This window comes from Chroicocephalus ridibundus, chromosome 1 (assembly GCF_963924245.1).
Source record: "Chroicocephalus ridibundus chromosome 1, bChrRid1.1, whole genome shotgun sequence".
In the NCBI taxonomy this organism is placed as follows: Eukaryota; Metazoa; Chordata; class Aves; order Charadriiformes; family Laridae; genus Chroicocephalus; species Chroicocephalus ridibundus.
This window is the reverse complement of record NC_086284.1, coordinates 75,345,789-75,361,264: the sequence shown is the minus strand read 5'-3', so window position 1 is coordinate 75,361,264 and position 15,476 is coordinate 75,345,789. Positions and strand designations below refer to the sequence as shown.

The 15,476-nt window shown below is 43.7% G+C and overlaps 1 protein-coding gene across 6 annotated transcripts in view; it reads right to left on the bottom strand.

Annotated features, from left to right (window-relative positions):
• Positions 1-105: 105 nt before the first annotated feature.
• GABRA5 (gamma-aminobutyric acid type A receptor subunit alpha5) overlaps positions 106-15,476 on the bottom strand; it is a 58,903-nt gene continuing 43,532 nt past the window's right edge. For all 6 annotated transcript variants that reach the window (XM_063340083.1, XM_063340076.1, XM_063340111.1 and 3 more), the window contains 4 exons: positions 9,932-10,075; positions 4,091-4,243; positions 2,476-2,687; positions 106-1,640 (listed from right to left, as the gene is read on the bottom strand). In XM_063340083.1, coding sequence (XP_063196153.1) covers positions 1,338-1,640; positions 2,476-2,687; positions 4,091-4,243; positions 9,932-10,075 — 812 coding nt within the window. In that variant the 3' untranslated portion in view covers positions 106-1,337. The remainder of the gene's footprint in view (positions 1,641-2,475; positions 2,688-4,090; positions 4,244-9,931; positions 10,076-15,476) is intronic.

Genomic DNA, 15,476 nt, shown 5'->3' with positions numbered 1-15,476 from the left:
GAGTGTGTGTGTGTTTGCCTTCCAATTAGTTCTTTCAGCTCTTGTGGTGATTTTTTGGTCTCTCTAAAAGGACAACCAGTATAAAAATGACATTTTGCAATCAAATGTTGAATGCATTTTTTATTTAAACATTAAGATTAAATTACAAAAGCTTCTGGAACAAAGAAAGGATGCCAAGGAGGAAAGAGCTGAAAACTCAGATTGCATTTTCTCATTCATTGTGAAAGCGAAACACATTGGCAGCAGCAAGGCGTTTTATAGAAAAGTTTCAGATGGACAGTACAAAGACCTTTCTGTCAATATTGTCACTGAAACACCTTGCTGTCACGAAGCACATCTTTTTTTGCAGATCACACTTCTTAGTGTTGGCTGATTCGTTTTCATTGTGGGAAACAAGTAATAATTATTTCAGAATTACTGTAATTCTTTACTGTTAATCTCTGCTAATATAACACAATCTTCTTCTTGGGAAAATGTCCAAACATTGTTTACTTTACCCTAATAAAAATGTCTACTGCTGTTGTTAAAAGTTTTATTTGCACAAGTATGTTCCTAATCTATGTTAATTTCATGCAATATATCTCTAACTTTTGGAATAAATACTGAGAATCGTTAGAGAAATTTCCTTGGAATGCAAAATCCAAACAAACTTCATATTTTCTTTTATGGGCAAAATTCCACCACCTTTATTTACACAAGTAGCATCCTGCTCCCTATGTTACTTCACTGCAAGCTAGAGGCTTGAGCAGTGAAAATCAGCGTAGCCCCATTAGGATTTACTGCATTGTGTTAACTTGTAATGGAAATTGGGCTGAGCAGTTTCACCTGTGGAGTAATGCGCTACTTAGAACCAGTAAAGGTGCTCAAACATAGCCCTACACTTAGTAATTTGGCACATTTACAACTGGCGTTACTCAGTAACCTGTCAGATGACAATAGTGGAGCTCTTCTGTAAAATATAGGTTAAGCCTACATTTGTATGACTGTACATCTGAAGTATAAAAACCACGATATGTAGTACACTCGAACAGTTAAAAAATATAACTTATTTTATTTGTAAACTATCAATGCAAGATACTCAGCAGCAAAGAAGCCATGTTCAATGTCTTCTGATCTTTTATAAAGATCTGTTGCTGTAAGTAGTATAATTGTCTCCGAAACATCTGAGGTTACATGTAGAAACAATCAAGGCAATATTATTTGTACATATTATTAAACATGCAAAAAACTTCCTGAAGAATATTGCCCAAATGTAGAAAGTCGTCTGGATCTCAAATTTTCCTTGGTAGCATCTGCTTTGTAAGTATGGCTCACATGTGGCTTTAGAGTCCTTCAGTTTATTTTGGAGAATTGGCACCTTTAATAACAGGCTCCCTATTCAAATATGTGGCCCAGTAAACTAAGTTAAAAGTTCCAAACAGCACTGGGAAGATTATCCGGGACATTTTGTCAATCTTACTGATGCTGTTGTAAGTCTTTTTGCTTTCAGCGGGCTTTTCTTCTGCAGGCTTCACTGGAGCAGACGCAGTGTTTGAGATGACAGATGGGGCTGAGTCCTTTGGCATGTTTGGTGCGGGGGTCATCTTCCCAGTGCTGTAAGTATTAGTTGATTTATTTCCCATCAATTCACGCTCTTTTTTCTGCAGTGTAAAGAACAAAATGTTAGACCGCAGGAACAGAAAGTGGAAACACGTTCTCAAGATATTAACCCAAAAATCTAAGTGCCATAATCAATCATGCTAACAAATGCCTGTTGGCTATTCCGGCTTTGACTCCCAAACAGCTGTTTATGCCTCGATTTGATAGCCCTCATGCAGGTTGGACTTTCCCTGATGCCAGAGAAAGCTAAGAGCGGCCGGCCGGACCCAGATCCCACCTGGTATGTGCATTTGCAGCTTCTTTTGTCAGGGTGATGCAGTCCTGCACCTGCAGAGGTTGCTGCCATGGCAGGGAGGTTGCAACTGGATGACCTTTAAGGTCCCTTCCAACCCAAACCACTCTACAATTCTATGAAAATTTTCATTTCAGCGTGGAACGCAAAAATTCGTGTTTTCACCTCTCTTCTGTCTCTTTTTTTATTGTCCCTGGTGGGACACTGACTCGGGGAGCTCAATGTGAGCTTTGGCATTTATTTGGCAGAGCATATAAGGAGTGCTCTGCAGAGATATGTTTCATAGTACGTCTGTGACTATCAGAAGTTTGCTCAATGAAATCCCATGCCACGTGTACTCAGTGCCCTATATCCTCCTGAAAACCACCCACTCCATACAGATGGTGGAGACTGATAGTCTATCTCCGTAAAGAGAAGGTGGCATATTTCCTTGCAAATTTTCCCTTACAGGAAGGTGAAAGTATGCCATGAGCTAATAAAATACCTTTTCCACAAAGAAGCTGAAAATTGTCCATTCAGTTATTTGAACTATGCTGAGTAACTGCTTTTTTATTCTAGATATTTAAAAAATGTAAGGTAAGCACCTTGATTTTAGCAGCTTCCTGGGCTTTTTTGCCATCCCATGCCCAACTTCTCTTGGTGAAATAGTTGACTGTTGCAAACTCAATCAATGCAGAAAATACAAAGGCATAGCAGACAGCTATAAACCAGTCCATTGCAGTAGCGTAGGCCACTTTTGGCAAAGAGTTACGGGCACTGATACTTAAGGTGGTCATGGTGAGGACCGTTGTTACTCCTGTAAAGGAGGAAAAAACCAAAAAGAAGCAGAGATCAGTTTGGTGGCTCTTTCAAGTTCCTTAATGAGTTACGAGCAGGCCCCAATTCAGCAGGATACCCAAGAAGGCCACATGAACTCAGTGTTTGTATAGTACAGGCCAAAAGAGTAAGATACTTTGCTCTCCAAGAAAAAATGAAAGCCTCCACCCCCAGGTGTTTACTTCTGTGGTGTTCTGGTTATCTCTAGTATTTAAATAAGTATTTTTAGGGGTAATGCAAAGCCAGCTGTAACATAAATCAAATTCTCACTGGTGTTTTATCCCCGTACACAGATGCATGGTATGTATAGTGTCCCTCATTAAGCAGTACATTATAAAATCAGTGAGCAACCCCTTTAGCAGTACCTGTCAGAATAAAGTAGGATTACTGATTTTATTTCCTTACATGGAGATTTTACATATGAAATCATTAGCTGTTATGGATTTCCTTGACTATAGCTCCTCTTTTCCCACAGGCCAGTAAATGACAGAGCTGCCACTACTTTAATCTGTGGAAGGATGCCCCCAATAGGACAAAATTCAACTCTCAGTTACAGCTTTGCAAACCTAGAATGGATACCACGGGTCAGCAAAGCGACGTTGGTACCCGTGTTCTCTCCATACAGCTTGCTGAACTGATTTTTTGATCAAAGCTGCTGACTGATTTCAGTAGGGTTGTACAGAAGAATGACTCTTTTAAGAACAGCTGAATGAAGTTTTACATAATCAACTGTTCCCGCTCCCCTCACTTTTCATCTAGTGAAAATTTTGTATTTCATCAGCCTTCACTTAAGACTGTGTTTATTTTCTGCAATCTTCTAGTGATAAATGGAGTAATTTAAGAGACCTCAAAGGATTATTCCATGACAACTTCTGTAGTAAATACACATTTTGTAAATGCAAAGTCATATTAATTTGTTTGATGGTAATAGAGATAATTGTCACTAATTAACCTCTACATGGTTTTCCCAGATAAACATCTTAGAACACAGATAAACAAAAGGTCTTGAAGTGAAATCTGTTTCAAATGCTTAGGTAGAATATATACTAAATATGATAATATGTATGTTTTTTTGTTCTATACAATTCAGTATTTTACCTGAGTGGAAAAAAAACCCTGCAAATCACACTAATCTGATTCTTCTGTCTTCTGTCCTTAACCTTCATACAACTGATTCTTGAGCACTTTCTGTCATAACTTTAGCAAAAAAGGCCACAGTGTGTTTTTAAATGGATTTTGAATTTAAACTGGTAGAGAACAAGGGAACACATAGAACATCTCAAGCAGATACAGACATCAGTGCACTGTGGTTTTGTTACAGCAAATCACTTCCACAAGCCAGATCGTTCCTTCCCGTGTGCTGGGAGAAAGGGGGATACTCACCAAAGACAGTCCTAGCAGGGACAGATTCTCTGTTGAGCCAAAACGACACTTGTGATAAGATCACAGTCATGATGCAAGGAAGGTACGTCTGGATGACAAAATAACCAATTTTTCTTTTCAGATGAAAATGGGCTGTCATAATAGTATATTCGCCTAGAAGGAGAAAAATGTGCATGTGGGTAAAGTAAGGGAGACTTTAAGGACTTAAGCAGGCCAGCTCCACCACCCCCACCTATTTGACGATACCACTCAGCCATTCTTAATTGCGTGAAATATGCCTGGATTTCTGCAGTGTAGAAAACCAGGACTTGAGACAGAGGTGCTGCTAGATCCTGCTAGACTTCACATGCAGTCCCCAAAAGCAGAAGACAAGGACTGACTGCTCCTTCTGCACTGAAAGGCTGCGGTCCTTCTATGCACCTGGGACATCTTGATGTTCACAAGTTTGAAAAATCTGGGTTGCTGGCACTGCCTCAGTCCTGCCTGGTTTTGACCGAGTCCTGCAAACTGTCTTACCACAGTAACGATTAAGGCCATCTACTCTAAGAAACCTGATTTAGCAGCAGGACTTAACCTCATTAGGGCAACTGTTACTGCCAAGCCATCGGTTTTCCGTAATGAGAACTCCCCCTGCTTTAGGGACTGCCTGTCCCACTGTCGGTGCTGCAAAAAATGCAGCTTTGCACATGGATCCTGGGAGGCCTTGTGGATCTCAATACCCAAACCCATCAGATTGCTTCTCTGAAAAAACAAAATCCCTCTCGTGCATGCAGTTTTCCTAGAATTTGGTACACTTTAGCCCTTGGAAAGAGAATGTCTCTGGATAGACATGGTGCCAAGTCTTGTTCACTTGTGCAATGAATATTGTACTGCCTGCATGGAGAATTCACTGAAAACTGCCACAGCAGTGCTAAATTCTGTGCCTGCTTTAGATGCCAAATTCACAGCATTGCCTTAATATGGCTTTTGTCAGGTCTTCTGAATTTCAATAAAAGCCTAAAAAAATGCACTCCAAAACCAACAGACCAGCTGTCACCTTCTCTAATGTTTCACAAAAAATCAGAACTTAACCGGTTCTTTCAGAGTGTTCCTGTAAAACCATAGAATTGTTACTGAAGGCTATTCATTGATGGTAACTGCTCCCCAAAGCCAAAATCTTGCTAGCTAAAACCAGACTAGTTTGTCTAGGAAAAATAAGAGTAAAAACAAAATGAAAGAATATAAAACAACCGATCCCTTCAAGCCCTAACAGATTCCGCTCACACTGACACCAAATTAATTTAAAAGCATGCATCATTCAGCTGGGTACTGATGAATCAGAGTAATGCCTGCTCTGAAAGATATATTGTCCTCCCAGAATAAACCAAATACAGCTATAATCTCCGTTGCAAGACTTGACTGTTAGTCTCTATGGCCCAGCCACAAAAGGAAAATACATAACAGACTGATTCTGCCTTGAGTGAATAGCCCGAGTTGAGCTGCAGCCAGCATCGCTAAGCAGTTAGATTTGGCAGATTATTTCTAAGTGACAATATGGCTAATTAGCGGAGAACAGGTCTGCAGTGAAAGGGCTTTTGCAGGTATAGCTGCACTGATATGTTATGCTAGAGGAGCTCCGCTATTCTGCATGAAGTTTACAGACCTTGTTTGTGCTGAGGATTTTACACAGAAAGACTGGAACAGCACAGGAATACCTTAGCTGACAGCCTGCCTCAATCTTTATGACTTTCTTCTGGAGTCTGCTTTTCTGGTGAAACGGTTCCCTGAAGAGGGATGTGGAGATGGACAGGGAATGCTGTGAAACTGCGGAGAAAATCCCTGTGAAGCGACGTCTAATTTCTTTCCATTTAGTGTAATTTTGAACCAGGGATGCTGAACATGCTGTGGTCTCAGGAGGAACCCCACTTGCTCTTTATGTAGGAGCATTCAGTTTGTGGATTACCCATAAAATATGCCAGGAGCAGCAGGGTCTATGTGCCTGTAATCTGTTTCTCAGTTGCCACTGCACTGGGATGTGTTTGAGTCACAGTTTCCCTGCTCGCTAAGGAGAGACGATGTGCATTATTGATTTTGACAGTATGCTTTTGGAGCTGGAATAAAAAAACCTCTACGCAGCTTCTGCAGAGCAACAGGACCCCCCTTCTTGTCCTTTCTAAAATGCAGAAACGGAAAACCTACATTTTGATGGCCCTCCACAGCTGATTTTTACCTTGTCATTTTCTTTAATCTATCAAAGCTCGTCTCCACTGAAATAATGATATCACTTTGATTTTGTACTTGCTCTTCTTCCAGCTGATATCTTCTCCAATTTCCCATGCTGTCCCTTTCAAAAATGCCTACGCTAGGAATGCTTCCTCCAGCAGACTTAGGGCTTAAGTAAACCCCACAGCTTGTTTTTTAATGCCCTGGGACCACTGCTTAAAGTAAAGCTAAAAGCTGCCTGAGTTGGCCCTTTGTTTATATAGAACAAAATCCTGTCTCTGTTGGAGTGGCAAAGCTCCCTTTTACTTCTGTAAGGCCACTGTTTATCCTTAGACCATAAGCTTTCTTCAGCAAGAGCTTATTTTTGTTATAGGTTTATGTGGCACTTAAAAGAGAATCCTGTTCCTAATGGGGTCCACTCATCACTGCACAAAACAATTTTAATAACAAATTTAGCACTAATGAAAAGCCCTAGAGCGGGCATGGCTGCATTTCTTCACAGAGCTATACTACTGTTTTACGGGGTTCTTTTTATGCTTGCAAAGCTGCTACAGTATTTTTTTGGTATCTAGATGATGGAGTTATGGAGATCATGCTTACAAATTTTCCAGGATCTTACAGGCATCCTTCCATCACCGTTATGCCGGGAATCAATAGAGTCTTTTAATGAGGATAGACCAGCCCCCGAGCTTGTTTGTTTACTGGATGTAACCGAACGCAGGTGTATCAACAGCTGTTCTGACGAGATCCTGACATTAGGTCTCTCATGCCACATCCCTGACCACGCTGCCATCCACAATATTTGGGCCCACGAGAAATGCCTGTTTCCTTTTTATAGTGATGCAGAGGGAAGATTCATCTCAAGGAAAAAAATCAGAATTACTTGGTGCAAAATGAAGAGCTGAATGCTTCTTTTATTATTTCGGCTTTGGATATTTCAGAGCTCAGGCTCCAGCTGGCAGAAGATAAAAGAGTGGGTTTTTGTTTTGTTTTGTGGCACTGCAGATCCTAAGTTAGTGATGAGAGATTCTGGGTATGGGGAGCAGAACTGGGCAACCATTTGCGGAAAGCAGCAAGATCCACTTGGACCCAAATCCTGCATCTGATTGTTTTCGGCACTTGCACCACTAGGACATAACAGTGTTGGAAACAGTGTGAGTAGTCAAATATCTTCTCTTTTGGGGGAAAGACGTTTGGGGATGCTAGCACACACACAAAAAACCCAAACAGGTGGCACATGTCAGAGCTATTTTCTGTGGCATGGCTAAAACATTCCCAATTTCAAGACTGGTTGGTGAATTAGGAGTGCCAGGATATCCTTTCTGAGAGGAGCTAAGCTTAGAGGCTTGCCTACAAAATCAACAGAATCCCAAGGGATTGGTGCAGGTCTGGCATTGCCATTTAAAAAAAAAAAGTCTGCTAGAAAGGAGAGCGTAAATGTCCCAAGACATACACAAACATTTTCCTATGCAACTGCAAGGGCTGTGGAGTTTGACTTGTGTGTCAAAAAACCCATAAAAGATCCAAGCACTTGGATTTGTGCAATAGCTATTTGGTTTTTCTTTTTCACGTTCAACAATTCAATAGAAGGAAGAAATGCCTTAGACAGCCGCTTATAAGTAACCCTGATTACTGGCCTCCTACGAGCTTGATGAAGTCCAGAAAATCCATCGCTGACTGATGCTTTCCCTGTGCAAAATCGGATTTTTGTATTTTGCTAATCCCCGGTTACAATCTGTGTCCTGCTCTTTGTGATCCACCCTGCAATCAGAATCCAGCCATCCCAGATGTAACCATGTAACCCGGGACATTAATATAAAATCTTGACGTTGGAAAGCCAGCATTTATTAGCCTGAATCTTAAGATACAAGAGGGAGGTGTTTACTGAGCAGAAACTTTGGGATTTGTCTGAAGAGTCCCCTCTTTTTTTCTTGGGCTGAGGAGTACCAGGAGCTTTCACACGCAAAGCTGCAAACTGGAAGTGGCCCAGAGCTGACACACTGGAGCGCTCACTGCCTGAGCTGGATGGTTTTCTCTCTTCTGAGGAGCAGAACGAGCTTGTAGGAGATGCCCCAGTACATCCTCTGGATCATTTTCCTGGCAATGATGAAGGCGAGAGGGGAGCTGCCGTTCATTGCAGAAAACAACGCGGCTATGATGGTAAACTGGTAAGGAAAAAAGCACCTTTGCTCTTTAATGGGAGATAGCATGCTTGTCCTTTTTCTGCAGCGGTGGCTGCTCTGACTCCGTCTATACGCTTCTCTTGACTTTACATATCTTTGCTTTAGCAACAGCTTTGTGTCTCCTGCAATGGGGGAGGGAGCGGGCGAAGCTCTATAGGATGGAGACGGCGGTTGTGTTTCGTGGGGTCCTCTGTGGTGTCCGAGGCAAGCTTTTCCTCACTTTGGCTCCTGTTTGGAGAGTAGGTGGCAAGCTCAGCCGCCCCCCTCTTGATTTGCCACATGTGGCATTTGGACAGTTTGAGCAGAAAGCTTTATGCGCCTTCATGTTTCAGTCCCACTAACTTTGTGTGCGAGCGTACGTGTACCGGTTTTCACATCCCCTAAATTGTCTGTGGATAATAAATAGATCCTAACTCGATCTGTACCTCGTCCTCTACAACCCTGCCTTCGGCTCGGAGCCCGTCGTTTTTCACCAGGGACACAGTGCCTCACCAGAAGACTCTGTCGTGTTTTGCCAGCAGGAATTGCTCCCAGCCACGTTGCTGCAGGCTGACCCCTTTCCCATACCCTTCCCCAAGCCCCACGCGACCACTGGCAGTGGAAATCCCCCTTCCTTCCCTCCATGGCAGGCTATTTCGTTTCCAGACTGAGGAGTCCCCGCACTGTGTGCCGCTAATGCTCTCCAGGCCAGTGCATTGTGTAACCTGGTTAAGCCCCCGTCCTGCTGAGCCCACGTGAGCCCTGTCCCTGCCTCGACCCCCCCGGGAGTCCCCCCCGCCAATGTGCGCCCAGGGCTGCCCTTGCGTGGGAGCCTTAAAGAGCAGGGGGGCACGGCTCACGTGGGTGCCCGGCCTGCGATTAAAGCTTCTTTGCCTCCCTAATGCTGCCACATCTGGCGCCTCCGCTCGCAGCCCCCCAGGAGGAAATGGGAATCCTCGGGGTTTGCACCTCCTCTCCGGCCACGTGGTGCCCCTGGACACGCTGCCGAGCCATGCCACAAGCCACAGCCCCACCTGCCCTCCGGCTTCTCTCCCCCCAGCGCGGTTTCAATCAAGCAAATCATTTTAAAGCGATGATTGAAACGGATCAAAACGCGTGGGTGGCGTTTGCCTCCCCCGGTGGTTCCTCCCACAGGGAAATAAGCCAGCAGCAGCACTGGCAGCCGCAGCAACGGCGGTGGCCAAGAAGCTGTGTGCAGCTTCTCCAGCGCTCCCGTGAAATAGCAGGGGCTTGGATGCATCTCCAGCAGCAGCCTTGCGGCTTGCCTACGAGCCAGCACACAACCCTCTCAGCGTTTCAGTGCCTCTGCCGAGTAGCCAGGAACCTGCACAGGACCTCCCTAGCACCCCACGTCCCACAGATGCTTCCCTCTTCTCCTTGTAAAATAACTGGAGCATGTGGATTTCCCCTCCTGCTCCAGCTATCAGCAACCATAGGGTGGAAATACTCTCCCTACCTGTACTGGTACTGATGTTTTCAGTTCCTACAGTCTGTCCCATCAGGTGGTACTGGTTAAGTCGCGAACCATCTTCAGCCACCACCACAGAGGTTGTGGTGCTATTAGTCCACACATAGATCACTTCAGAATTGGGGTACGCGTCTGTTGACAAGAGGGGAAAAAGAGAGGGTGATGAGTAAAAAACACTGTGTAATATTTTAGTAGATCCTTAAATGATGAACGGTGGGGAGAGGGAAGAACGAGGAGTGAGAGTGAATGGAGAAAAACAAATAAAGATGATACAATCATGTTCCCATATGCCCATCTCAAAAAAATATTAGGCTGAAGCCTTCTAATGTAATAGATGTGTGTGATGGTTTGTCAAAGGCTGGAACAGTGGAGGTATAAATATAATCCATCACAACCACTCAATTTGGGAAAAAGCAGCCCAGATCCATACTCACCTATCTGGCAGCTCCTAAACCCCAGCAAGATGCAAAAAGCATTTTGCTGATTTCTCACCCTCAAAAGGACTCGGGCACCTTAAGTGCCTGAACAACAGGGACTTTCTGCGTCTCACCCTGTCTCCAGGATAAAATACTAAGTGACACGGTGTGCAAGTGTGGGGTCTGGTGTGTGCGTGCTGACTTTGGGATATGTATGTGTGGATGAGGCGGATAGCTCTTGCTTGCAGGAGATGGAGGTAGATAAAGGCAGCTGGGGTGTGAGTGCCTGTGCCTGTGATGCTGAGGTGCAGAGACGGGATTCAGGGAAGAGACTGCATGAAGGAGAGCAGGAGTGTGTGTACCAGAGCAAACGGGTGGTGGTGGGGAAACACCTGCACAGCGAGAGATGCAAATGTGGTAAGATTTCTCTCACAATCATTTAGAACTCCTAGGAAATAAAGGTGGTGGCAGTACTGCCAACTCATTCCTTCCTCTAAAAATGTTGCTGTTATTTTTAATGCCCTAACACCTGCAGTAATTATGCTATTATGAGGGAATCTCAGTTTTCTTTTAGAAAGACAGTCAATGTTTGTTTTATTTTTTAAGCCTTCTCTGCAGATAAAGTCTCAAAAAACCCAGGAGCCGACCATACATTTAAATACACGTTTGCTTATTATAAGTAGATCTCACACTTTTTAGGGCACCCTGATCTTTGAAAGCTTTTAGGTAACATTATTGCAGGCGTGTTACAGCAGGCTGGAGTCCATTGTACTAAAATCTCTGGAAAGCAGGCAAGGCTTACTTCCCAAATAGGAGGTGAAATACAGATAGAGTTGGAGGCAGCCTGAAGTCGAATACTAATATCTCACCTTCTGCACTCTGTAAGTTAGGAGGAGTGCAGAATGTTTCCTACTGGAAAAAATCACATCCCAGTTCAATGCAATCTGCGCAGGAGGCAACAGATGGTGGCTTTCCAGGCAAGGACTTGAGAGTCAAGGGCAAGAGGTTATCTTGAAGGATCATCATGTATACTGGCTCCATCAGACTGCGAGTTTTGTTTTCTAGAGCTAGTAAGCTGTCTTGGAAAGCTGCAGCTCCATGGAGGACTCAAAAATTTTCACAGACAGCGGGTCAATGTGAGCTGATGCACTGCAATGGCAACAAGTATGCAAGGTGGTCCCTGGATCCATACAACCAGGAACCTTGTTTTCACTGTTGTTAATGTTCCTGTAGCATCCATAGGAAGTGCTGCCAGAGGCAGGACACTAGGCCAGATGCACCTTCGGTCTGACCGTTTATGGCTATTCATACATTGTTGTCCACACCTCAGAAAAGATACAGAGATAATGAGGACAGAGAGCAGGGGAGAGAGTTCAAAAGAGGGTCACAAATATCTCCATGGACTCGAAAACAAGTCATGATTTGAAGCTTAAGGAGCTCAACTTACTTAGCTCACTGACAAGGAGCTGAGACGTGACTCAAGCACTGAGTATAGATACTTGCATACAGAAAAGATACCTAAAACCAGGGTGAATTTCGTATACTACTGACAAAAGGAAAAGAAAAATTCAGTGTCTGAAAGATGGTTTCAGGCAGAGTCTGATGAAGAACGGGACACAATTTCCTAACAGTGGATAACCTTCTGAGAAAAAAATTATGGACAACTGTCAGAAGAAAGATAATGACAGGACGAAATCTTTCTTGTCACACATCTGACTGTTGTTGCTGTTGTATTCAGGGCTGGAACTGATCCAGGCTTTGGAAGGTGAGGATCTACAAATCCTCCATCCCTTCTTAGCCACGCAGCCATGCAGGACTGCCCACACACTTTCCATGTGCTTGAATTTGTGGCTGTGCAGTAAAACTGCTGTAATTACATCTCATGATCTGCTTTGAAAAGCTAAGAAGGAATTTCTTCCCTGTTTAAAAATATTTGCATCACAAAAAGTGATGGAATTTCACCTTCCCTTTAGAGCTGAGATACCTTCTCATCTCAGAGATGATTGCAAATTCACAAGAAGTAAATAATTCCAAAGCTAGATCTGGAGAAGGCACGTAGGAAGAGATGGCTCAATTTTAAAAGGTGGTGCAGAAAGCCCTCCTTTTCAAATGCTTGTCTGGTATATGTTGTTCATGTGCTGATATCCCCAGTAAATATTGGATTTGTGTAGGCAGATTTGGGATTGTCAGAGAATTTGATTTTTACCTATGTTCCTTCCTATGCAAAAAAACCCCACTGGACTTCTTGCTGGGATGATCTAGATGTATCCCAGCTCAGCAGTTCCTTGTTACTGCAAGGATCTCAGGCACTGGGATAATTGGGTTTGTCCCGTTTTCTGCCAATGACACACAATAATTAAGCCTGACTAGACGCTTCCCGGTGAGAGCACTGTAACCAAATTCCACTGAAATTGCGACTACACAGGAAGATAGGCCTGTAAGGCTTAACAAGTATTCAGATGCTTTAGTTCTCTGCTCTCCCTAGCCGTGGGGGTCCTAAAATAAATCAGTACCTCTGCTTTGAAGTGCAAACTTTACTAGGTACTTAAATACATGCACCAGTACTGGGTTGGAGGCTCCTACACTGGAGAAGCCCAGCACCTCCTCCTGTAAAAAATTATCTGTCATTCAGACAGAAGCCAGAAGGCGCCGAAACTCCACCCAGATCTCACAGGTATGCCCAAGCAATACTTCGTGAGGCTGCTTTCTTTCCGAACCATGTCAGGGAAGGGAGGCTGCCCATACCTGGCTGGCTGGTGAGAAGAGAGAGCACTCAGGCAGGCAAAAGCAGAGCTTGAGGCCGGTCCCTGCAGAGCCCACCCCAAACCGATGCAGCCTGCAGTGATGTCCCCCCCTCCAAAGAAGTCTGTCACATTAGGAATAACATGAATTTACCCCAGACTAGAGATCACATGTATGTTATGATTCTCGTCTATCTTCCATGCAGACGTAATGAAACATGGTCTGGTTTTAAAAAGCTACAATATAAGATTTTTGGCTTAGTGCCTCCTTTCCTCACTATGGGCCAGGCTCTGAGTGTCTAAGCCTTCTTAGGGGAAAGAGAAGAACGGAGAAAATGTCAAAACATGAATGTGAATGTAAAAAGATACAGCCACCCTCTCAGTCCATGAGTACCCCTCAGAGGAACTTATAGCTCTACAGGAAAAGCCCACCCCATGCACCCTGGTGTGGCAGCTCAACCACTGGCCATCTATTTTCTAGTCATCTAGATAAACCTCCAGGTAGATAAACCTGCGTGCTTGTAGTTGTCTTCCTACCTCAAACCTTTTGACACGTCATTCCAGAAACCTCAAACTCCAATTATCCTAAACTTGACTACCAAAACCTCCAGCTCTGCTGCTGATAACCCATGCAGTATAATTAGGCAGAGTCATATTGAAAGCTGAAAGTGTGGGAGTAGTCTAGAATAATGTTATTTTGCTATTGGGATAGAGCAGGTGCTAATGGAGAGATAGTATTATCCACTGTCATACCTGATTGTGTAAAAACCTTCCTCCACTTAAAGAAAGCTTCCAGTAGGTTGCCTACCAGCCATGCTTGCTGAAGGACTGAAGAACGTCAGCTCATGCTTTCTAGAGTTATAAGAAAGGTTTACTGCTGACAAGGGAATAAGGCCGTCCCCTCCTCTTCCAGGTACACACAGGAGGGACAAGGGGTCTCCCAAAGGGTGATAGAAAAATGTAGCAGAAGCTTTGGGTTAGCAAGCTGGGAGAATGCTGCTGGTGTTGCTGTAAAAGCAAACTCAAATTCAAAGCCACTGAAAACCCAAGTGAGACTGCCTAGCATTTATTCTACTTTAAGCAAGTGGGTTTCTTCTGTTTTTATGAATCCAAATAACTAATTTGGTGTCTCCTTCACATTAATTTTGCTGGCTTGCCAAAGAAAGGAGGAAGCCTAGTTAAATCATTCTTTCTCTTCTAAGCTCACTCTTTCAAAAAGAGAAAAAAAAAAGGTAGCAGTTGAGATGAACAGCTAAAATTAGAGAGAGGTATAATGTTATTAAAAGTGAGAAAGTGACAACAGACATTTATTTCTAGTGGACATTTGATAAATGGCTGCAGGCTTATCGCCAACCAAAATGATGAAATAAGTAATTTCTTCTCCTATCTGTTTATCGATGCGCACATCCATTTCTTCTACCTTCTAATGTCCAACACACACCACACAATATAAAAAGGGTGAAGATCTCCCTTGCTCTCCTCCCACCCTCTTCCTACTCTCGTATGTCTGGCAAGGAAAGCACGACACAGTCTTTCTTACGCCAGTGAAGAGAGGGCAGGGGAGCGGCCACAGCCCAAGGGAGGAAATACATAAAGCCGAAGTCTGACAAAGCAGAGCAGGCAGCTGCTAAGACCTGGAGGATCCCTGCCATTCACCTTGGCGCTGAGGGGTGCCCTGTCTTTCATGTTTTCATTTGTGAATGAACCAGCGTGAGCAGTGCAGCATCCTCCCGGACGGTCAACAAGGAGCCCACAAGCAAGGAGCCTTCTCCTGCCACTGCCCCCACCACAGGGCAGAGGTGGCACCTGTGGCTACTGACAGACAGTCTCCCTTCTCCCCTTTCTTTCCCCTCCACACTGGAATACACTCCAAGAAAAAACAAAAAGACGGAAAAAAAAAAGTATTTTTCAAAAAAACCCAAACGTGGATGGCTAAGGCCAAACTTTTGAGTCCATGGGACCCGGATGCATTTCGAGGACTGATTTTTTGAAACTATAACCCCTGAAAAAAAATCAACACTGACGTCTGCCAATAGGTTTTCATATCTGCAAGACAGGGCATAAAATAATTTAGGAAAAAAGAATCTCTCTGCAAAACACCGCCCAAATCCTTTTACAGACCTCACAGGAAGCCATAAAAGAAGTGCCTGCGTAATTAAGTGAAGGGATCTTGTGAAATGTGGGATCTGTGTGTATGGGTGCCCACCCTGCATGCTTCAATCGTATTCCACAATTAAACAAACCGTTTATCCACAAGCCACGGCTGAAACTTTTCTTTCAGAATTATGCTAGTCGGAGGCTGAATTCACTTAAAAATATACTGTAGCAAGATAAGTTTTGGCTTGTTTTCTATTTTATTCATTACAATTGTGCAGC